At 45.0% G+C, this 25,853-nt stretch overlaps 1 protein-coding gene across 1 annotated transcript in view; it reads right to left on the bottom strand.

Annotated features, from left to right (window-relative positions):
• The window catches only part of LOC147248015 (uncharacterized), a 97,891-nt gene that overhangs the window by 63,686 nt on the left and 8,352 nt on the right, over window positions 1-25,853 (bottom strand). The window contains 8 exon segments of the mRNA XM_086181252.1: window positions 1,751-1,804; window positions 2,634-2,660; window positions 2,746-2,775; window positions 5,740-5,775; window positions 15,968-16,012; window positions 19,217-19,261; window positions 24,780-24,842; window positions 25,480-25,599. Coding sequence (XP_086037378.1) covers window positions 1,751-1,804; window positions 2,634-2,660; window positions 2,746-2,775; window positions 5,740-5,775; window positions 15,968-16,012; window positions 19,217-19,261; window positions 24,780-24,842; window positions 25,480-25,599 — 420 coding nt within the window.

Here is a 25,853-nt window from a genome sequence, read left to right as displayed (position 1 = left end):
GCCTTGTGAAAGCTTTCCACTGGCGGCTATTTTATGAAGGTTGCCGAGTGGTCAGTCTCCATCAAGATATTCTGCATCATTTTTACAGCAGCCATGACTCTTGGTGAAAGTAATAAGTTGCAAGCGCAGACAAGAGTTGCTAATTAGGTGAGAGTCTCTCGCTGGATCAGCTGGCTGCGAGCGAGCCCCTGATAATGATACACGTCCACCCTCCTGAAATAGGCTGTCAAACTGCAGAAACACAGGTTGGTCAACAAATTTGAGGCCACATGTGACCCCTAGAGCTAAGAATAAGCAGCAACCTTAGCACGTTAACAGTCACCGTGAAGTCAGCCTGTCATCAAAGTCGAGGTATTAATAGATCGGGACGGTGTCTTTAGCAACATCAACAGCAGGAAGTCTGAAATGCCCAGTTTAAAGCCTCCTGCATGTTTACCTGACAACTGGTCAAAGTAACAAGTAAAACTTTATCTGTCCCCAAAGGGGCCACGGCAGCAGTTTCACAGGGCTCTGTGTTACTAGAAGCCTGTTTCCTGGGTGTTAGCGGTGAAATGGCTGAAGGCATGAGGGAATGCTTGTATGTGGCGCTTGCAGCCGCAGAGTATTTGAAGCAAAGGCAGAAGCTGGAACTCAAGGTGCCTGATTCTTTAATAACTACTGCGAGAAATCGTACCAGAAGAAACCAAGATGCCACGACATCAAATGCAGAGCAACACTCCGTTTCCTCAAAGCCAATTATGACTGAAAGATTGGAAGATCTGGAATAAACTATGTACTCTGGAAGGAAAGTGCAGATGCTAATTGATGCCTCTGACTCGCAGCTCCTTTGACGCTCAGTCTGCTAAAATAACCTCCAACTAATGAGATAAAACACACAGGAGCACTGAGCTGACGAGTGCTGACCATGAATATGAACCCTGAAAACAGATTCTGAAGCAAACTGATGACAGACTGATGCGACTGGAACACGTTTTCAGTCTAAATATTCACACAGAGTAGAGACTCATGTCCAGATGTCTCGAGGATCGCGTCTCATCTTGGCTGCTTCTTAATCTGGAACAAACATCAGCCTGACCTACTTCATGCTGCCCTACGACCAGAGCTGCTTTACATTCTACAGTTCACTAAAGTGGAGCTACATTTTTCTTGCTGTTTGTTACGGAATAGCGCGCCTTCTTATGGAGAGAGTCAGAGGTATTCCCACCAAATCAATTAAGCTGAACACAAAAGGTCGCTCTCGCCACCTGTCCTCGAACGCAGCTTCTCAGCACGCAACAATAACATTCCCGCTGTCAGCCGAAGCTACGAGCCATGACTCAGGCCTGAACACCAGCCACTCAATCTAAGACCAAACTTTCTGAGCTGTTCAGCTGGAATTTACTACTTTTAAAAGTTATTCATGACAAATAGAAGCCTGAATCACTAAGGTAACAGTAGCGACACGGCTGAAACCCACAGCTGTCCTCCGTACCGGCATCCTCTCTGACCAAATCCGGGACCTGTGTGGTCCAGTGCTAACCCCCATGTGTGCTGCCAGTCACACTCCAAGTGAACCTTCGAACCCCCGTGCGAATGGAGCTGAATGAATTATTGTTATACAACCCCCTCAAAACACACACACACACACACGTACCATCTGCCCCCCCACCACCACACCATCACCCCCAAAACAACAGCTCAGCTGCTGTTTGGCTCTGGCCCAGGCCAACAGCCCCGCCACACCACTGATGGACAGAGTGTGTTTACTCACCCTTTTGCCCTCTTTGCCTGCTTCCCCTGGCTGACCCGGCAGCCCAGCCAGTCCCTGGGGAGAGGACACAGATCTACGTGAATCGGGTGATACTTGGCTGTCATGACAGGATTCTTGCTAAGACAAAAAACAAGTAGCTGGTCATTTGTGTTGCAGGCGGATGAGCTGGAGGGCTCATAGGCAGCTGCATGAGCTCAGTGAAAGTCCATGAACAGACGCAGCTCATGAAGCTGCAATGACCGGACTTCAGGTGACATAACGTTGCATAATGTTGCAGGGATGAGGCGCATTTGTAGTAGAAGTTAGCATCTCCTGGGGTTCAAATGGGATTCCCGCAAAAATAAACTCTGTGGTGAGCAAAACTTCATGAGCCTCACGTTTGTTCAGTGCTCATAAACTAACGCTAAGCTATGAGGGAACGGCACCTCAGACGCATGAATTCAACATCGGAAACTTCAGGCATCTTCAATGTCTGTTACACGTCCTCCGCGACCTCTGTAGGCCTGTTAGCTACTTGTTAGCAACCACCTTTGGTAAGACTTATAAAAGTTTTCAGAAGTGCAGTAATTACCAATGTATTTTTTGCTGTAGTAAAAAACATTGAAATGTCTCTAGGGAGTGTTAACCACACACCTGAATCAAGAACAAAAGAAACGCCTTGGTTTTGAGACGAGGGAACTGAACGTGCCGACTTATTTCCCCGTTCAGGACTCATGAGTCTGGTAGCAGCCTTTGTTAAACAGCACCCAATTATTCAGAGTCATGGTTTAGTGGTGGTTGTAATATTTGTGTGTTGGACTTAATAACTCAGCTTGATTGCTAAATAATCTGGTAAATAAGAAAAACATGGATACAACAGTCAAAGACGTGTTTGATGAGTTACCTTCTGTCCCCGGTCACCCTGAAAGCCCTGAAAATGAGGAACAAAGACTTACATTCAGTTTTAAATCACCACTTTTAGATATTTTCATTAAAAACAATCCTAATTAAAGTACCTGATCTCCTTTAAGACGTTCTTTATCAGCCTAAGAATCAAACAAACAGCTCTATGTCAGTCATCATGACAAAGGCGACGCTATAATAACACACATCACACTCAAGCACCACAGAGGGTCATGAGATCATTGTCCTTGACCTCGCTGACCCTGGCAGACGTTAGGACGTTACAGCCCCTCTCTGTCCACCAGGCCGACACAAGGACACTTCTTAGTTTGAAAAACAAGACAAATAATTGGTGTTGCCTTTCAACTGGCATCCAAGAGTCAAACACTGTTGACTTTTGTTGGAAACAGCTGCTCTCGTACGCGGGTCAGGGGCTGTTCATGCTCTGACCTGGGACTCCCTAAATAAAACATACCACTGTCTCCCTGCAGCGCGTTGGAGAATAAATCAATTAGTCGTGTTGTGGTACATCTGTCACTGACTTGTGAGTTCTGACCTTGGATAACAAGCGGAACCAAGTTGACCAGCAGGACCCCCCCCCCCCCCCCAACATCCAACACTCTCCGTTCAATTAGCTATGACAGTACACATACAGTACTTAGCTGTAAATACAGTACTTAGCTGTTCATACAGTACTTAGCTGTACATACAGTACTTAGCTGTACAGTACTTAGCTGTTCATACAGTACTTAGCTGTACATACAGTACTTAGCTGTACAGTACTTAGCTGTACATACAGTACTTAGCTGTACAGTACTTAGCTGTTCATACAGTACTTAGCTGTACATACAGTACTTAGCTGTACAGTACTTAGCTGTACAGTACTTAGCTGTACATACAGTACTTAGCTGTACAGTACTTAGCTGTACAGTACTTTGCTGTACATACAGTACTTTGCTGTACAGTACTTAGCTGTACATACAGTACTTAGCTGTACAGTACTTAGCTGTACAGTACTTAGCTGTACAGTACTTAGCTGTACATACAGTACTTAGCTGTACATACAGTACTTAGCTGTACAGTACTTAGCTGTACAGTACTTAGCTGTACATACAGTACTTAGCTGTACATACAGTACTTAGCTGTACAGTACTTAGCTGTACAGTACTTAGCTGTACATACAGTACTTAGCTGTACATACAGTACTTAGCTGTACAGTACTTAGCTGTACATACAGTACTTAGCTGTACATACAGTACTTTGCTGTACATACAGTACTTAGCTGTACATACAGTACTTTGCTGTACAGTACTTAGCTGTACATACAGTACTTAGCTGTACAGTACTTAGCTGTACATACAGTACTTAGCTGTACATACAGTACTTTGCTGTACAGTACTTAGCTGTACATACAGTACTTTGCTGTACAGTACTTAGCTGTACATACAGTACTTAGCTGTACATACAGTACTTTGCTGTACAGTACTTAGCTGTACATACAGTACTTAGCTGTACAGTACTTAGCTGTACATACAGTACTTTGCTGTACAGTACTTAGCTGTACATACAGTACTTAGCTGTACAGTACTTAGCTGTACATACAGTACTTAGCTGTACATACAGTACTTAGCTGTACATACAGTACTTTGCTGTACATACAGTACTTAGCTGTACATACAGTACTTTGCTGTACAGTACTTAGCTGTACATACAGTACTTAGCTGTACAGTACTTAGCTGTACATACAGTACTTAGCTGTACATACAGTACTTAGCTGTACAGTACTTAGCTGTACATACAGTACTTTGCTGTACAGTACTTAGCTGTACATACAGTACTTAGCTGTACAGTACTTAGCTGTACATACAGTACTTAGCTGTACAGTACTTAGCTGTACATACAGTACTTAGCTGTACATACAGTACTTAGCTGTACAGTACTTAGCTGTACATACAGTACTTAGCTGTACAGTACTTAGCTGTTCACACCTGCAGCCTTCGGCAGGCTCAACTGATTCGGAGTGTCTGTGTCCACACATTCAGCCGCGTGTTGAGAGTTGGCTACGCTAACATGCATGAGGACATACATGGACAGGAGCCACTCTAGGTTATGTTTGCCTCCTGGTTTTACAGGACAACAGAGAAAGACAGTCCAATTATAAGGTCCCAGGGGTGTGTGAATGGAGGACGTCTGCAGGGACAGCCACTGCGTCTCACACAGGTGTCTACTACCTGTCACCCTCCATCAGCAGCCTGACTGCTCGTCCCCGTCCTCACAGGTCTGTGTCTTTGACCCCCCAGCGGGAGTTGGTAGAATGACGTGCTGATTCCTCTGTGGGCCAAATGGACGGACACCACAGCGAAATGACCTTTAAGTGAGTACTGTGTGGCGATAACACATAATGTGGTGGCACCTTGGAAACAAGGCACATGTCACCATTCAGAATCACCTTTTGTGGTGGTCACATGTCTGGTCATGTGACAGGCGCTGGTGGCAGGTTGGGGTGGTAGGCTACTGAAGACGGGAGACGTTCAGGTCCTGTTTATACGGTATTTGTTGTTTCACATCAGTGACCGTGGCGGCAGGCCTCAGTCATCACATTATTGTACACATTAATTTATTCTTATACCTGATGTGATTTTTTTTAACCCCTAATTGAGTCACACAGGCAGGGAGCTGGACACGTTGCTCCTGACAACCATGTGTGACCAGGGATGAGTCCCGTCTGCAGCAGCGCTGCCTCCCACCAACCGCAGTGTTTTCAGCACCCAAAGAAAGTAGGTTTTTGTTCCTTTAGCGAACCAGGCCAGGGAAATGCATTATAAAAAATAACTTTTCAAATGTGAATTTAATTTTAAGGAGCTTTCAGGGAAAATGACGATCCAATAAAGTTGTAGACACAAAACAACATTATCCTCCTCCCAGAATCCAGGTTGCTGAGCCAGTGGTTTTGTGTCTCTCTCAGGAGGGATCCAATATGTCACCCAGTTGGTGTTGCTTCTGTGGGTCTGCTGTGTAACGTCATTTTACGTGTTTGTGCCAGATGGAGGCGTGCGGTGAGCCAAGGGTGTGCAATACCGGAGTGGTCGCTGTACGTGAGAACTTACCGGCAGCCCCGGAGTTCCAGGCAGCCCGATGTCACCCTGAGAATGACAATAATCATGAGTTCAACTCTTACAACTTTTTAAAATGGTTTTATCTTGTAGCCCAAGGAGCTGCCATAGTGTTTGTTATCCAGTCAGAGTGTCAGGATGGATAAGACGGACCGGAGCGGTCGGGGGTTCACTCGGCGGTGCTGCATATGCAGTATGCTCCACAGACCATTAACTGGTATTTACAGTACATCATGAGCTGAAGTCTGTCCGACGCCTCCACGCCAGCAGACAACTGGCAGGTGGGCTCGCAATATTAAATGTGAAAGCTTAAAATAAACACAGCCGCTCGATATCATGTAAACGCATCGCAGCATTAACCAGTGACAGGTATGATAACAGTGTTTGGCGACTGTGACATACAGGCAGCCATGAAACGTCATATAAGGAGAGGAGTGGGTGTCTCTTGACACCAGCGTAGCCAAATGTAAGCAATGATGTCACAGGCTTGCCACTGCCTCACTTCTTTTCTGCCTTTTCCCATAAAACCCACATATCACACACACGTGATGTCTGTGCAGATCTCCCTTTTCCCTCTGAATGAGTTGTGACTCGGCAGAGGAGCCCAATATCAGCCCAGGATGAAAGAAAAAACCTGCTTGTGGTTCCCATCCATTTTGTTGTCTAAATGAATGTCACAGCTAAAATATGTCTGCTTTGGGATATTCAGGAGACTCATTACCTTACGCTTTCAAATCTGCCTCCCTCTGTCAGGTTCAATACAAACAAACACTCCCCCACCCTCACCCCCATCCTCCCATCTGGAAAATAGGATGAAATAGCCTGTGATTCTCTGTTGTCTTTACAGAAACACACAGACCTCATTATAACTTCAAGGCTGGCAGAGAGCGCTGCACATACAATTATGTGGTGAGTTCTCCCAAAAAACGACAACAGGAAAAAAAGCTCCAATAAAGGAGGAAAATAAGAGATATAGCAACTAATTACAGGAAAAACATTTCATCTCATACAGATGAAAGGAAATGAGAACTTTAAATGAAACATTTCCTGCCTTGAATCAGAAGTTAATCTCATTCATGTCACTGATGTCAGAGAAGAGAGAGGCTGCGTACGAGCGCAGAGATCTGAAATCGGAATCCTCCTCTGCTGCTGTTCCACCTCACTGGCTTCAAGGCCCATCACACCCACGTCACAGCTCCATTAGCTCCCACAGTTACGTGTTTCCAGTAAAACCGTGAAGCGAGTAGCGTTGTTCATAACCCCTCTGGATGAGTTACTCCATCGTTTTGCTTCTTATCGCTCGCGTCCTTCCCAACTGTTCCTCTGAGCTGCTGTGACGTGTGAAGCTTTATATCCCCTCACCTGGAGCTTCGGCTCAAGCCTCCCAGATCCTACCAGACCAAAAGGATTCAACTGAGACGCTGACTTGAGTCATTTCATCACAGCTTGTCGTAACCATCAAAACAATTTATCCACCATTTATGAGCTGCTTCTTTCACGACATAAGTCTGTGGGAAAAGTCATTCAGGGCCCCAGAGCATCACATGACAGACGTGGGAGGGGCTTATAACAGAGAAAATAGTCCAAAGCCACCGAGTTCAAGATGGGTCATCAATCATCAGAATTTCTTTTACTAGGAGAAAAAGAGATTTCTCCATTAAAATACTGTAGTTTCTATATTTTTGATATACATGGTATCTATTTCTAAGAAAGTCCTTGAAGTCTCAGTCTCAGCCGACTCAGCGCGCTCAGCCAACAGCCCCCAAGTCAGACAGCAGTGGGACGCAACCCACATTCTGGCTGAGGGCTTCAACCACATAAAGCTGTTAGAGGGGTGAGATCAGGGGATTCTGCCTGATGCGTGGATGACAGGCGCCACCCCTCTGAACATACAAACACTCTGCAAACGTGGTGAGTGGAGCATTTTCTCCCGGCCGGGGATGAAAGCTCACATGTGACTATCGATGAGGCCCGGCTGAGTCGTGAGGCAGAGCAGAATTCGTCAGTGGCGCAGGTCTGGAGGAGCAAGCAGCTCTTCAAACACACGGGGAAGCACATCGAGACGGGATTACAGCCCAGCCATGAAAGTCAAGCAGATCCACCCAAGTGTCTATTTGCATTATTCAGTGTAATTGTGTCCAGTCCACTCACTTTGTCACCTTTGGGACCAGCTGGACCGACTGGCCCCGGGTCCCCTTTAAGACCCTGGAAATAAAGAAATATACAACAGATTGAATTTTCTCAGCCAGCCACTGCAACGGTTAGAGAGACGTGTTACTGGATGTCAGTAAGGTGTCACTGCTGTAGGATCATGCAGCCTCTCACCAGCGCACATCGTCGGCCGTCATGTAGCCACTGAGAGACTCCCTACCAGCTTCTTGCATTGTTTCATATCCTCCAGCCCCCCGGTGCGTCCCCTCATCAGATGAGGACTGCTTGTACGGCTTTACACCGACCCCCCGGGGGGCAAGATTGAACTACCCAAGCTCGGGGCAAAGTCGAGCCCCTCGGCGGTGAAATGTGAAAGAAGAGGGACAGCTGAGATAAAGCGCGATTGCTGATAAATGAGGCCTGACACATATTGACAGCAGCAAGCCTTGTTAAGTGTGACACATTTGGGCCAATAGCAGCGCCTCTTTTAAATAGGTTAGGGTCTGTAAAAAGACTCAGAAATGCAATCATTTGTCACGGTTAAATATAGCGTTAGAAAGGCTATTAATAGTGAATTATATATCTGCAAAGATGATTACGTACCCTTATTGCATTAAGTCGGGCTCCACCAGAGACGTGACTAATTGCTATATTCCCTGCAAGCCTCATCTCAGCCGCTCCCACTCAGAAGACACGTGACCATTAAACAGGTGTAAAATGATTGCCCGACGGTAACACCAGCTGATGCAACTTCCCTATGAACTGCACCTGTAATGACATAATTCTGACACATTTTTACCTGATTGTATCTTTTAATGTCAACCCTGGGCTCACACACACAATCAATAACAGGACAGCTGTCTGACAGTCGCACATGAAAGCCCAGTTCTTTATTGGAATTGACAGCATAACCACTTTACTGGGCCGATCTGACACCAGGGGATCCAAGAGCACATTTCCTTGGCGTTATTACCAGAGATGTGTCAGGAAGGAAGGCGCGTCGGGCACAAGATAACAAGCACGTAAACAACTCCAGCTTCTGTCGATTAGAGGAGCGTATTTGATTAATCATGTACGAATTTTTCCCACTATTTGCATAATAAGCAGATCTTGTCTCATTAGTGGGCGAATGGCTCCTGAAATATAAACGTCATCCACAGTCATTGAGTCTCTTGTTGGGAGAGAAAAGCTGACGTGTCGTCCCCACTCGTCAGTTCGGTGGGTGAGTTCAAACGCTTCCTAACACTTTTCACTTCAGTAAAACGCATTTCCATATAAAATGCTGTTTTTCGTCTTTTTGTCTGATAGCGTTTTTACTGCCTTCTGGTGTTGTGTTTTGATGTTTTTGTGCTTTATGTGTTGCCCAACGTTAACGGCCCATCCAGGGGCGAATAAAGTTATTGACTGATTGAAATCTCAAAAATCAACAACATCCCTGGAACAAAGCCACATTTCTGAGAGGCAACAGTCAGCAGCCACAGATCGTAGCGGACGGGTCCTGCATGTACACCGATGTACGCTGATGTATGCATACCTACATTTCCCATTTGTTTTGTTTTAGGGATTCTCAGTGGGACTTTGCACAGGTGAAGAGCAGGCGTACCTCACACCTGCACCGCGTCCCTGCTAACACCGCCTCACGTCTTCATGCTTGATGAAACAGACCTGCTCACAAGCGGACAGTTCCACAACTTGAACCTTTGCTTTTAAGTGCCTACATGGAACTCTGCAGCAGGAGACTGGCTCTCACCACACGTCGTAATCATTTCGTGATTTTTGTTTTTGAATATTGAAAACAAGGGAATTTCATTTTCATTAACTGCCACCAACAGCATCACACTGCTGAAATACCACCACAAAAATGAAATTCCTGAGTGTGCAGAGGTCCTCATGAGTGACCTTTCCCTCCAAAATCTTTTCACTTCATGCCCGTGTCCCAGTGGATGTTGAATTTGAAATCTTCCCTCTCCCCTGGAAAACTGAAGGCAGGTGTCTGCCAGCATGGAGGGAGTCACATTTGTTCGACTACAGAAGGATGTTCCTTTTATTCAAGAAGAGATTTGGCGTGGCCATGAAACATCCCACTGTTCTAGCGCTGGCGACTCGTCATGGAACGTTTCTCATACTGCTGGTCAAAGATCTCTGAAATGTCACAAAGCGCAGCTCAAGTTGAGGTCTGAGTGAGTTCAGCGGGCTGGCTCATGGCAGCCTGCCGCAGTCGAAGAAGAATAATCACCATCAGTCTCAGGCTGCTAAGGGTTACTAAAATTAGAATTACTAGCAACACTATTAATACGGACTAGACACTGTTACTATAATGTTGCACGTAGGGTAACGGACCAGCATGCCCTGCTGCAGACTGCAGACATGTTAACAGAGGGAGCGTCAGGGGACTCCCATTATACCAGCTGAATAATGCAACTGGAATACATTTGTGTGAGCTGGCGAGGTATTTTTCTCACGGCAACACGTCGTCATCACACACTAGATTCAGGTCGATCAGCCACGACGTCTCTCCTCCGCCATCTTTGCACGTCTGCCACTGTAACGCCACCGGGTACCTCAATCATACCAACAACGCAGTTTCACATAGTACATGTACAAATACTTCAATGTGCTCCATGCTAATTGTTGTCTATGTTCTCTTGCCATTATGATCACTTTTAAACAGTTTTAACAAAAAGTTCTATTTGTGTTAAATTTGTCTTCATCAACTTCAGTTTGACTTTGTCCCGTTTAACTCAAACTAAAACAACTTACATTTCCCTCGTCTTTGCTTCACCCTGCATTATTTGCTTCTCACATAGCAGAAGAAGTTTCCAGGTCATTCACCGTCGCCGCCATTATCACCATTAGGAAAACAGCGATTCAGCCTTTTGTCTTTTATTCAGGAACTAAAACTAACATTTCGTGTTCGTACCACTGAGGCGTAGCTGTAAAATGCCAGTTTTACACAGAACGCCTCCTCATCCTGTCTCTGTTCCTGGACGACTCGAATGGACATCAAAGCTCATATTAATACAAACTAAACTCAGTAAATCCATCAAACTTTATGTATTTAGCACCTTTCAAACTAAATAAATTATATTCCAAAGTGCTTTGCAAATTATTGAAAAACGATGCTGGTAACTGATCCAGACATGCAAACTAAAAACAACTTGAATACAATGAAGAACATAAAAACACTATTTCTATGTAAACTATATGTCTAAAATGGAAAAACAGATTGTCTGTAAACAGCGGGGCTGGAACAGGACATGAATCATTTTTGACTGGTTATACGTCATACAACTATTATTTGGAAAGCATTGTAGTTCTGCTCCAAGCAGCAAGTAATTGTACTCTTCAAAGTACGTGTATGATGTAACAAACGTAGCTGATTCAGCGCAGGGGCTTCTGGTGCTGCAGCGAAAAATTATTTCAGGAAAAGCAGCAAGTGAAGCACTTAAAACTGCTATTTTGGTTCTGTTCTTGGCAACATGATTATACATGACGTGAAGGTACATTGATGACTGTCACGATGACATCACCTCTGAAGCAGAAAACACCTAACGACCCCTTAAGGGAGCAGGTGGATTGTTTTTCAGTGCCGAGCTAAGATGCCGTCGGCCCACAGGACCAATTCAGGTGCACCGTGACATGAAGGGAAACGTGGACTAGACAGGCTGGTTGTAGTGTTAGCTTCTGTTGCAGGCTTTGGGTTTGTTGCACTCGTGAGGGGGGATGACGATAGGAGGGAGAGCCTGTGTGTGGCAGCCGCCGCCACTGCAGCGTGAGGTCAGAACACTGTGGGGAGCTGTGTACACTCGCCTGCTAATTACACACACCACTGTGTCTCGTTACTCCTGCAGCGGCGCGGCCACAAGACAATCTGGCAACTCCCTGGCACAGGACAACTAAGCAAGCAAATAAAGAGAGGCAGGGACGGGCAAATGCAGTCTAATTATGTTTGCTTATACCTTTACTAACGGGAGCAGCTGCAGGCTGGCGCCCTTGTCCGACAGAAGGTGGCATGATGCAGGTTGAAGCTACTGTACACAAATGAATCAACTTGTTTATTCACTTGCAGTGGTAGGTGCAGTAAGTATTCAGGGCATTCTGAAGGAGAAATATTGTTCCACTGAATGACAGGCCTTTAAAGAGCCGTGGAACAGGATCTCAGAGTGACTCAGATATCTTGAGTGCTGGCCTACAAATGCCAGGGAGGTCACAGCAGGAAATGCCTTTGTGACTTTCCATGTGCTCAGCAATACAAGGCCACGCACAGCGTAGCATGAACCCAATCACAGGGATACTGAGCAGTAGAAAACACCTCATTAGCATGGCTATGAATACTGAGAGCTAGATAAGGTAAACAAAGGACCACAGTGTGCATGGAGGAAGACGGGGGCCTCGTGCTCTATCAGTGTTGCTTCACTCCTTCACTCGCACATCATGTATTCACAGATGTGTCACACGAGATGACTCGCCGTGCCTCCTTCGGTCCTGCGGGACGTGTATGTGGAAGACGATCAGGGATCACATGCTCATACATCGAATTCTGCTGTCTCAGGTGTCAACTGGAGCCTTAAATAACATACGAGCATTAAAAATGGAATATGAGCTAATTGCAGTAAAGAAGCAGAGATCTGGTAATCAAACAGGTTAACTGAAACCTCCCAGCAAGTTTTATTGCACAATAGGAAAGGTTTCCAATGGATTTACATTAACAACAGGAATGTGGCCCGGCTCCTCTCTGGCTTCCCCTCGGCTGAAGGTGAAGGTAAAACCTGTACTCTGATTCTAGCTGAAAAGGGAGACTCATTCCTCTCATGAATCTTCCTGACTGAATAACGAAGACTAAATGAAACAACCAAACTACATCAGCTCCCACGTGAAGACAGGTACAAATATATCAGCATATGATACACGGTGTGACTTACACGGTGGCGCTACTTGAGCCGTCTTTGTGACCAACGCCACCCTAAGAGAGTCGTTCAACTGTCACATCGACATTCCAGACCTGAGCATCTGGTCTCCTCACAAGAAGACTCTTACAACTCATTACTGGAAGTGATTAACTGGTTAAGGGGAGCAGCCTGCTAATGGAGGCACTGGGGAAACCAGTATAAACTATTCAGACATGGATGCCAGTGTCCTGACTTCGTCTAAATGAACAGTTCAGTAAATGAATCAAATAAATCCAAGATCAGAAGGTTGCTGTCCCTCTCAGTGCAGCTCTCAGCTGCAGCAGCCAGCTGTTTTCACCACCAACCCCCCCATGGCTTCCCTCCCCAGGAAGACACAGACCAGCAAATCAGTGACCAGTTGGTGACATAGGGGAGCAGTTTGCTGCTTAGGAGAGATGATCCTTAATTGGAGATGCTAACTAGCTGGTCGTGCCTGCCGCGCTCCGCAGTACACGCTACAAACCAATCAGACGTGGTGATGTCACTGAAGGCTAGGAGCCATGTTAGCATACCACAGATATGCGTCATCTCAACATGTGACAGCGGCCACGGCGGTGTTGATCATTAAAGGCCAGGCAGGTGTTTAACATCAGATGTTGACGATGCTGTTAAAGTCCAGTTCTCTACGCTGCCAGTTTGACCTCTGCCACCATGTTTTGCTGACTCAAACTCTAGCGGACAGAAATCAGGTGATCGAAGGAGCGGAAACTCAATTTTGAGGTCTCCATCAGGAACTTATTTAGAGGGAAAAAGTTACTTTCTCCTGATGAATGAAGTCGTCATCTTAATTAATTGTCCTTTTTGTTTCAAATGAGTGAGTAAATGATCCTGTTCTTACGGTAGTTAGCAGGAGAAAACTGAATATTAACTGAGAAACTGAATATTAACTGAGAAACTGAATATTAACTGAGAAACTGAATATTAACTGAGAAACTGAATATTATCAGATGCAGTCGAGACGCCTGCACCAGGCCCCGGCCCTCTCCAGAAGCATCGTGTTTGTCAGGGTGACTTTGAGAAGCTGTATCTTTTGTGAATGTGGTTTCAGCGGGCTACAAAATTACACCCTATTATTCATATAAGTTAAGGTTACACATTTGCATAAAGGTGAAATACTTTGATTTTGTTCTGGAGCCTGAGCAGAAGCCCATGGATCAAACCCCGGCCACTCCCCTGCTGACCTGCAGGGAAACTGTCGCTGTTCTGGACACGCTGAGATGAAATGGATATTGATCTTGTCATCGGACTGAAGGTTGGTTGTTGTCAAAAGCATAAATATCTACAAATGCTGTGTTCTTTTAATTTCACATGGATTGTTTAATATTTATGGCTGGTGGGGGAGCATTTGTCACAGATATTTTTCATATAGCCGACTGAGGAGCTCACTACATTCTTCAGACACCCTCCAGTGACTTTATGTCTCGAAGGTGAAAAATCTCACAACTTTTGCTCTCCTGCTGTTGCCAGTTAACGTGCCTCTCATGTCCAGTCAACTGGAGTTCATCCAGCAGGAGAAGCTGTTCACACTCGCTCACTCTCCTCTTGAAGCTGACTGATTCTCTTCTGGAGCACCACAAGTGATCGATGAATACAAATGTCTGATTTCACACACTTGCATTTACAATATTGGGATTATGATTCCCTCCTCTGCCTTTCATGGAGTGGAGGGAACTTCGTGGTCTTACTCTCATTCAAATTTCTTTGTAAAAATAAGACAAAACTTGATGTTGTCATTCACATGCAAATGTCCACATGACGTCAGCTGTTTTCTCCAGTTGCCATTAGCAACTTACTTTAGAACAAAGTCAGCACTGCTGCTTGTGGGGGAAGAAGCTAAAGCTTGAGTTTGTAAACTGCTAATTAAGCTTTTTTATTTTTTTCACTTCAACCTGCATTTACTTGGATTACTGCACACACACAATTAGGCTGCTTTTATCCCGTCTGTCCTTCCTAGAGTAATGCAGGGAAATACTGATGGGCTGGATGCTGGTGGGAAAACAAGTCAGGAGCAAGTCTGAGAGAGTGGCGTCCTCCATGTTGATGGTGTCCTTCAATCACTGAGAAACGCCTCCCTCAGTTCCACTGTTATCACCAGCAACGTGAACACAACACACGTCTGCTGGTGCACGAACAGACAGACAAGTATTTGGGGTGCACACAAGTTGTTCCCACAATTTGTGGCCACAAGAAGTGACTTGTAACTTTACTTTGATTAACTGAGATGTTACTTGCTCCCATGGCCATCACATGTATGTCGTTCCAGTGATTTGATTTATTTGTGGCCATGAGGTAGAACCTGGTCCCAGAAATGAACCAAACCTTGTCAGAATATATCGTGTGACCACCAATTAATCCAAGCGTGGGAACAAATGATCTTATCTTATGGCCACATTTTATCAGTTACATCTTGCAAGTACAAAATATGTTTGCGGGGCTCCAGAGAATGTTTTACAGACAAAGCGACGTTTTCTCTGTTGACTTATTCCAATTTCAAAAGTCCTTTATTTGAGCAGGATTTCTGTGGCAGCTGTTTGTCTACTCAGGGTGATGTGGTGATGAAAATACACCCCTGAACTGACCAACTGCATCACTGCCACATTGTACCACTGTGGACATGCTGAAGGGAATTTGGTCTAATTGGACTAAGACAACATAACAACCCCAAAGAATTGGGATTCTTTTCTAAAGCTGAGCTAAAACAATCCTCGTAAGTGGATGTCTTTGCTGAATACAGTAGCAACTCTGAGGCTAACAGTCTGTGCATTAGTGAAATCACTGCAGTCACATTTGAGAGCATGCAATGAAGTTTAACCTGAAATGACATCGAGGGGTCTCACAGTAATTTGAGAAATTAGTTTAGTCCATTAGTATGCCGAGTCCACAGCACACATATCAATTAATTTCAGTGCAGAAGGACACCGAGGTCTAGAACACACTCAGATCTACTTCAGATATGACAGGCACCCCAAAACAGCCAGACAGAAGCTGCTGCCGCCGCGCTGCTACCCCCAGGGCATCACGCAGAAAATGAAAAGCCTATAAGAATTGATTCCCTGACGAAACGAGATCTGGCTGATGTGCTCTGTATGGAATATATGTCTGCTGGAGATAGTAGTCCTTACCTTCGCCCCATCGATTCCCTTTTGCCCTTCTGATCCAAGTTCCCCCTTTAATGACAGGATTGAAAGTTAAAAGGCAAAGAAAAGGCCATTGAAAAGTTTACACTTCAATCTTTGTTAAACTTGTCCAAGCTTGGTCCTGTAATGCCACTTCCTGTTAAACATAACTGGAATCATGCAGACTGACTATAATCCTGATCAGATTTAATTATTGATCCATAATCTCTTCTTCCAATTAGCATGAAGGTGTACACACAATCTAATTACATCATCACTTTTAGTATGAGGCCTATTTTCAGCAACCATAGTGGATGCAGCAAGAACCCAAGAACCCAAGGAATAGTGAAGAGTGCCATGGTGCCCTGTTGAGTTTGGCTGAGGTCTTTAGTTCCAAAGCACCTGGATGCAGTCTGGGCGGAGGGACTCGCTCTCTGACTAACCCCTCTCATGTTCTGATCACAAAACTGTCTATACAGCCTGAAAACAGGCAGTAAAGCTGGCAAACATGGTGAGACGAAGAGGTGACTCACACCGTGCATCGTAGAAGATGATTTGTGCTAATGATTCATGTGCTAACACATACGGCTGTGGGCACCCACGGGCTGTCCTGTGAGCCGACAACTGTCAATAAAGATTAGTCAACAAACAAAAAAAGAGCACTTCGCACATCCGTAAGAGGCCGATGCGTCGGAAGAAAGGCAGACCCCAGGAGGGTTCCAAACAAAATCCCCTGCAGTGTCTTCACTTCCAAAACAACATCTTTACCGTGTCCGGGCGCCGGACCCTCGTCAGGGAAACCTGATAAAGTTCGAACTATAAATTAGTCTGACAGCTGCATTGAAGTCGATCCGTGTCTTGAGGAATAAGATGAGAGGATTTTCCAGAAGAGGTCGTTGAAGCTGGCGGTTCTCTCGTGGATACGTGTTGTGACTTGAAGAGGAAGACGCGTCAAACCACTAGATGATGTCCAGTGAAGGCGAATTCAGGCAGACCTGAGCTGAGTCGTGCAGCTGCAAGAACGGACCAGAGACACGAGCGAGCGGGAGACCAGCTTGAGGAACAACTGAGCCACCACGTGCAAACAAGTCAAGGTGTATTTCTGCTTCAACTGTGTTCAAGGTGATGAGAGTCCAAGTCTCCTTCTGATGTCATGTTTGCAATTAAATCCCAAACTTTAAATCAGGCTTCTGAGAAACTGTGCACAAGAAGCAAACCCTGTTGACTGTGTGAGCTCACTGCACGTTGTATAGTGAGATTAAATGTAGGTCAGAGAATAAGCTGCTGGAGGCTTATTTCCACGCATACGACATCTCAGAGGCTTATTTCCACAAATATCTTCTTGATCACTGATTTTTCTGCAGCTGCCCTGCCCTTTACTTTCCACTGGCTCTGCCAGACATGTGTGAGATGTCCGGTGGCTCCTTGGCTCTGGCATGAAAGGGTATCCTATACAGTTGCATGACCTCATGTCCAATGAAGCTCGAACAAACATCCAAGGACGACCATATCATTGCTCTTACAACATTGTTTTGATGGTGTGGCTACATATGGAGCCTTGAGGGTTCACATTCATCCAAGAGGGTTGAAGTGCCTTGTGTCAATTGTACAAAACATCAAGCTAAAATTTCTCTAAAAACAGAAACATCTGAAAAATTGGAGGTAAAGCATGATAACATCGAAACAAGCTACTGCGTATTAGCATCAGTGTCGCTGCTGCTGACCTTTCCTCTGCACTGTTGTGTAACAGAAGGGTTTGAGCTGCCTCCTGGACTGGGCCTCACATCAGCCAGCACAAGTGGAAAGAGCGATCGGTGTTACTCTATCCATCAAGGGTCATGAGGAAATATGCCCCCCGCCACACACACACACACACACACATTTTGAGCTCCGCATCTATCATCTCAAGCAGGACATCAGTCGGGATCACGCCATGGTCCAGGTCCAGGTCCAGGACTGACTGATGTGTTGCCGATCCTTCCCATCGTTTGTATACAAGGAATTGTTGTTTTCTTGTTCTTCATTGTCCACCAAACCTCCTGGCATCACGTGAGACGGCGTTCCCACTGGCTGCTGCTCTCCGTCATGCAGACTGACCCGGATTAATCAGAGATACCCAAGTAAACGCTCGACCGTCTTACTGATGACAACATCCAACTGTAAAACAGGGAGCTGCTAAATCTGCTGAGCCGCTTCAGGAATGTAGCAGCAACACTGGACACCCAACAAGTGTGAATGTTTCTATTAAATATATTCTTGTTAATCCATGCAGACAACTACAGCTCTAACACTCCTGAGAGAACCCCAGACCCCTCTGGCAGGACCATGTAGTCCATGTTGGTGCAGCGGGTGATCCCGACTCTGGCTTCTCCTCTGAGGAAGATGCCAGCTGGACCAATGGCACCTGCTGCTGCTACCCAGGACTGGACTCTGGTCCCTGCAGTGGTTCACCAGCACCTGCCAGACCCACTCTGATTTTTTAAGAGGTGTCTCGGCTGGTTGCGTCCACAGCAAGTCAGGCCTGACTGAAGCGTGTTCACAGGTGCAGATCCCAAATGGCGTTCCTGAGTTATGTTCATACGACCTTTGAAAAGCAGGATTCCAGCCAGTCTAACAGGTTCGCATGTGTTTGCAGGTCCCGTTTAATCAGACCAACAATACAGCAGCTGATCCTAACACTCAGTGACGGCACTGAGTGATTGGCACTGTGAGTGTGTGTGGCACCTTTTACTTCTTAAAACGCACTTCAGCTGCAGATTTGTCACGTGTACTTGATTCGTTGTTGAGTGAATATCTGAGTTGTTTTATTCAGGCTAATAATGAGCCACGCTAAACATGTTTAAGAACCAGCAAACATGAAGGCCTACAAGCAGCATGTTGCACACTCACTGTGGTCACTGCAGCTTCTAATAAAGCACAGCCGAAAACTTTGGAGCCGTTTAAAAAATCAAATGTAACAAATCTAAATGACAGAAACGCACAGAAACCTCTAGTAGCACACGGCGGCGTTCACATGGACATCTACATTCCAATATTAACCCGGTTAACACAAACCTACTAAAACAAGTACCTGAACAAAGTCACAGAGTGAACTGCATCACCTTCTGATCTTGGTCACATGATTGAAGCGGGCGTTATGGCAGCATTTTCCTCATTTAAATGATTGATAATTTAAATATAATCTTATTTAGTTCAATTGCCAGATGACTGCTGTCCTTTGAGCGAAGCCGCTGCTGAAGCTGGGAGCTACTGTACCTTATGTCCTGGGTTTCCTTGCGCCCCGGCCTCCCCCGTGTCCCCCTGGAACGGAACAAACACACCGAGGACTTAGTGAAAGGTCTCTCGTTCACACATCACTAAATCGCTTTGTGAAAGCTTGACATTTCATCGCCCATTTTGCTGCTACAGCTGCTCCACTAGTTCTGGCTGACACAGGGGCTCAGCAGCTGCATGTATGGGTACTATTTCCCAAAAACTGCAGGAGCAAAGAGCCGACCCATGTTAGGTTCGAATAGGAATGATGACATCACTAAAAATACAGTAAATACATCAAATAAGAAACACAAGGACAGTTCAGCACTGGAACTGAAATTAAAGCCTGATTTTCTACAGGCAAGAGCAGATAAGACAGGGCGAGGAAGAAAAGGAAACTTGTTAAGGGAGAAGATGGAGGCCGATAGTTATGCCACAAATTAAGCGAACAGAGGATTTGCTGCAGGCTAATAATCAAATTAAAGCAGATGCCCATTCATGGTCACACCTCCATTACAAGCTCTGTCTCTCTCCGCTCGAAAGGCTTATTGAAGAAGAACCACTGAGCCAAAATTCCATCTTTAAACCGTGGATTATGAACCTATTCATCCGACCATTTTATTCCTAAAAACATCCAACCTTCACAAACACGTAGCATTTGAAAACAGAGCAGAAAATGTGGAAAGGTGTCATAGTTTCCCTGAACTCCACATAAATCCTCCTTTTGTACAAGACTTAATGAAATCATTCATTCAGATGGTGCATATGGGAATGAATGTATATTCCATTAAACCACTGACCTGAAACCTCTTTTAGAAAGAAATACATGAACACAGATGAATATAATGGGAACAATGGCAGGTTTTGACAGCTCATCACAATTCAGTGTCGGTGCAACAATAAACGCTCCAAGGAATGATTCATTAGGAAACGTGTATAAATTGAATTAGAGGCACTAATTGAAAACACCAGCTATGCAGGCAGGAGAGCTGTAAATGGTGCAAAACAAATTAGGGCTGGAAGAAGTTTTAATTTCACCATTACGCCTGCGTTCTATTTTTTCTGTTGCATGTACATGCAGGCACTGTAAATCTAGTAATGCCAGGGTTTATGTGCAAGGCCACAGAAAATGGATTTTCTTTCAAGTAAGCTCCATTCTTATAACCCACTACTTATCTGTTTAATTTCCTGGGGGATTCTGGATTAATCATAGTTTAATCCCTTTGCAGTGCATTACAATCCTCCATCAAACTCTCACTGTAATGCAGGATAGTACTTTCTGTTGGAGTAACCCAGCCAAAGTAATCCTCGCACCCTTTCCCAAGAAGCCTGCTGTGTAGGTCACAATGATTGGCCTGCACTTCTAATTATGGCTGTTTTAAATGCTCTAAATTGCCCAGATGTCTTTGATTAATCGCTACAAAGTCAAGCTAAATTGCTAGTAAGAATACTCTGTATACTATACAGACTGAGATCCCTGAGTTGGTAATTGAAAGTCTCATGAGCTTACCTCATTAATAGTATTTGCACTCTGACTTTGCAGCCCTCTTTAATGTATTATAATGCAAATGTAAAACAGTGCAGGAGAGTCTAAAAGTCCCTGAATCTCCCCTGGGGAGGGAGGGATCAATACGAATGTAATATTCTTTGACAGAGGCGTGCGGCGACTATAATTTCCAAGACAGATTAACGTACAACAAGATGAGAGCGAGAGCTGTTACATCACAAAAGTGTGTCAAATCAACTTCAGGTGACTGCAACGACACCTGGGTGCTCCTCCCACAGGAGCTCACCTTCACTCTCAGGCTCCTCGTCTGCAGGACATCAGAAAAGTCCCTATTTGTGCTGCTGGTGAACGCTGCAGATGTTCTACTCACACAGTGTCACACTATTCCAACCGTGTGTGTGTGTGTGTGTGTGTGTGTGTGTGTGTGTGTGTGTGTGTGTGTTCTGAGAAGTGGGGCAATTTACTGACAAGATACTGGTGAATCACTCAAAAAAAAGGGTGGGAAAAAGGACAAAGAGGAACAACAGCAAACAGAGAAGTAATTTTCAAAATAAAAACAGGAACTGATTAAAAATGCTGATCTTATTGCTTAATCTGTACACTAACAGAAAACAAGCAACAAGCGTGAAGAGACGGATCAAAAACCTAAACGAGACCCAGCACTGCAGAGGCGGGACGCGAAACAGAGAGAAACAGGGGACAGACATCAAACTCAGAATTCTGACTTTAACCTAGGAATTGATGGTTCGAGGCCCCCTCCCTCCCCCAAAAATAAAAATGTCACATGTGGCTGTAGTCCTGCAGTGTACTGCCATGATACTCCTACATGATGGAACTACTGCAACAGTGACATCCCACTGCTGGGATCAGAATGATACAGACCCAAATGGCCCTGATCGCTATCTGCTGCTAACTGACTAACCAAGCTTTCGCAAGCGTGCTCGTCGACTCCAAGTTAAACTGAATTCACCACAACGTGGTTTCTGCAGCTGTGAGACCAGTGTGCAGGGACCGTCGACACATCTAATCATACTGTATGTAACCTGCCAGCAGTCACCTGCTCCTCCAGACTGGCTACACCTCACTGCAGTTGTATTTCTGCTGTAATTAATTTCTCAGAAGAGAGACGAAGCACACAACAACACGTGTACATATCGATTTGGCAGCAGGTTTGCTACGATGTTCAAACTGTCTGTGGGTATTCTAATGACATCGTTATCATGAATTCTTTGCGAGTAGCAAACATTGGATATGGTGACATTCCCATCATGTGCGTGGGTCACGTAACACCCGTCTCTAAGGCTCCGCGGCTGTAGCGTGCACAGCTGTGATGTTGCTGTGGTGACAGACATAGAAACATCTATCAAAACACTCCCGACGGCCTCTGCTGCAGCTTGGCATGGAGGTACGGAGCTGAAACCAGAGGCGTTTAGTCTCTGATCAGGCTTTTCCCTCTCTTCATTGATTCAGCGTTCGAGCCTGTAACAGGATTTTATATGAATTTTGGTGGTCGCTAAGTAAACAAAAGGAGCCAAGTATTGATTTGTTGAAGACCTGAAATTAGATTTCAGGTGGTTAACACGTGAGGCGGGGGCTCGTAGCACCGGACCTGCTCTGCACAACAACAGAGAAAACAGAATCAACATGTTTGAATTATTATTGATTATTAATAGCCCAGTAATCTTAGAGCAGATTATCAATATGCTTCTGTTGCATATTTTGCTGTTATTTATATAAATGGAAAACACAAATACATTGGTTCAAAGGCTCATTGGCTATTTCACCAGAATTAGACGGTAACTGTATTCTAGGGTGCTGCCTCTTATCAATTAGCTTAGGCTAATTTATCAAAGCCAGGACAACCACACACACACACACGCACACACGCACACACACACACACACACACAAACTAAAGCTTGAGACCTGATCTCTACAAGGTCAATTAAGCATCATTAGAGATAAATTTACAAATGTGATTTGTACACTCTGTTATGATGCGTGCGCACACACACACACACACACACACACACACACACACACACACACACACAGCCATTTTTTGCATTCAAAACTACATTGAGGAAAAAAAAGGGTTCCCAAAAAGAACAACTGTATATATGAGCCTTTATTGTTCAAACCATGCTAAGAGTGTCTGGCTATGTTTTAGCATGGTTACACTCGCCGCAACGTACTCAACACTGTTCATGTGTGCTTGTGTACATGTGTCCAATCTAAAGTTGGCCCACGTGGACAAACACTTGAATTGCTCCCTTCGTAATCTGAATATCCCCCGTGATAGCATTGAGTTCTACATACACGTGAGTGATATTACCACTATAAATGTACCTTCTACCTTTCGTGTACTCAATAATCGTCGTGAATGGCAGTGCGTTTCCTCCCATTAGCACAAGGATGTGTCTGTCTTTTCTTGGTTTCTTCTCTGTGACTCCAGACAGCAGAAAGAGCCAAACAGACGTTTCTGGACAGTTTAGCTGTTGTGAGCTGTCAGCCTTCGTTAGCTTCAAGCTAACTATACGTTGTTGGCACTTACTGCATCCTGCAGTCACAAAGAAGCGATGCAGGAGGGAAACACAACTTGGAGAGCTCAAGACTCGTACCAGTGAGTACTTGGCAGCAAAATACACTTTCTGTTTGATGTATCGCTGAAGGATAGCTGAGATAGAACCCTGACTTCTAATAAGCAGGCCTATCCTGAGCACCCAGACTGTGTGTGGTAGACCTGGTCGGTGCTGAATTCAGAAATGATAACCTCTGGTTTTGTTCTGAAGGTGTTCAGAAGCAATAGGACTTTAACATGAAGGCCACTCAGCTCCACGTCCCCTCACTGGCTTTGTGTCTTCACCCCCTGCAGACAGACCCAGGGGGACTCTCCCTTCCACATTCTGTCATTTGGAAAGTAGGACTTTTATTCCGGGTATTTAGAGCTTCATTTCTGCTTTTATGTCCTCCAACAAACACAACACCCACAATTTTTAGTCATTTACCGTTTATACGTCTACCTGTCTGTTGAGCTGTCACGGAGCCGGGAGGCTACACCTATTACGCTATTGATTGGCCAAATGGATGATTCCTCCATTCAAGTATCGCGGGCGATAATTCACCTTGTGGAGGTAATTGTATGGTGGAATCTCTGAAGGGCCTGGATCATGAAAGTGTCAGACGCTGCTGCATCGATATTTGCCTTGCAAGACGTAGAGAGAATTGAGTTGCAGAGAAAGGAAAAGTAGAATATCGCCTCATCCCCAGTCTTCAATTAGCTAAGTTCCAACTTTAGACCACAGTAAACATTCCTACAGTCTCACAACTTTAGGCAGAAGGAAGCTGCAGCTCTCCACTGAGATGGACCCTGAACAACCATTTAGACTTTTTTTTTGCAAATTTTAAAACTTAAAAAATAGTAAAAGAATAAGTCAGGATTACAAGTTCTGTTATACTGTCTTAGAGGAGAGGAACTGAAGGACCAGTGGAAGCAGGTGATGAATTCGCACGTTCCCCTGGGTTCTGTCTTTGCTCCCGTAGCGACTGGAGTCCTTGCACGACAGTTTGCAATGATGATAAAGGCCTTCTAAAGCCGGGGCGTCTGTGTCTCCTGCAAAGCCATTTGACCCAGGAATGAATGCAGATTAAACACTTTCCTGTGTCAGAGGAAGAGATTTTCCTCAAGTGATTAAAGCAGCTCCAACGAATCCAACAAAGTGAACCTTAATTTCAAAATATCTAATATCTAATAATGACCGAAACCCACAAGCCTGAGGGCCTCTGGCGCTACCGGCACAGTTAGCCAGGCTGCTATGTTTGTAGCACCAAAGAACAGAGACAGAGGTTCCACTGCCAAATACGCAGCAGACACAAATACAGGACAGGGCGAGTATAAACACAGAGCTCGTAATTTAGATTAAAATACTATTACATAATAGTAGCCTCCACTTAGGAGTAAAAGGTGAATATCTGCCTCATCCTATTTGCTGACAGACCAACGCCACTGAAAACACGACAACAACGCCAAGAACCAATGAGTCATCCAGTCACATCCTACCTTGTCTCCTCTGTCCCCCTTCTGTCCTGGCAGACCAGCTACACCTGGCAGTCCAGCGTCGCCCTGTGCACACATGACGACATTTACAACTGCAGTTCCCTCTGTCGCATTGTGTTTTTAGCATTTACCGGCAACACTTGTGGTATTGAGCAGAAGAAGTAACACACACCTGGGAAATGACTTGAAGATGTGTATTTATGAATGAAGCCCCTCTCCTTTCTGTAGATCACCAATATTTGTGTGATATAAAAGAACCACCTCTATCTGTGTAACTAAGGCAACACGTAAAAATCATAGGTGGTGGTGTGTGTGTGTGTGTGTGTGTGTGTGGGGGGGTGACCTTGGATCTGTCCCATCTGCTACCTTCATGGAGCACTCCACGCTTTCAGGTGAGGATTAGCATTTTAATTGAACCCTCATATTTGCAGTTGAAAGATCCTTTTACATTCCCACAAATTGATAGCAGGGAGCAGATTTGCAATGCTTGAATGAGTGGGGGCCGTTTTACCTGTGTTTGCTGACAGATTACAGCTCCACCTGTGGTTGTCTTTGGTATAAACGTCCTTTAACTGGGGGGTGAGTGCTTTTGAAGGACTGAGGACACGCAGTGTAAATCGCAGGTAGGAGGCCGTTAACACTCCGCTGCGATGGACAATACACTTACTCAATTAGGCCTCTTGTTGGGTGGAATTGATTGTACCTTTTCAGCTGGACAGTGACATCTGTCAATTGATGGTGAGGCAGGCTGAGACAGCATCCGGGGGAGCTGGGCCGTAACCGGGGGAGGGGAAGTCCCATTAAATGTCTTCTTGGCTTCACACTGGATCAATAGAGAAATTTCACCATTTGGACCTGCTAGTTTGCTTCATGGCAAAGACAACAACAGCGAACAATCCACTGTGATTTAGCTCACTTGACCCAGCACAAGCAACACTAAAGGTGGCCTGAGCCACAGTTTTCATACTGCAACAGATATAAAAATCATTTTCATGCAGTGAAACAATAACACATATCTACCATCCAGAACTTACAGTAACTTAAGACTGAACTGACATCATGGGGTCAAAGGTCATC

Source organism: Aulostomus chinensis, chromosome 16, assembly GCF_037954235.1.
Source record: "Aulostomus chinensis isolate RoL2024-O1b breed Wild chromosome 16, RoL_Achi_v1.0, whole genome shotgun sequence".
NCBI classification, from domain to species: Eukaryota; Metazoa; Chordata; class Actinopteri; order Syngnathiformes; family Aulostomidae; genus Aulostomus; species Aulostomus chinensis.
The sequence above is the reverse complement of the archived record's forward strand: the minus strand, read 5'-3'. Positions and strand labels throughout refer to the sequence as shown.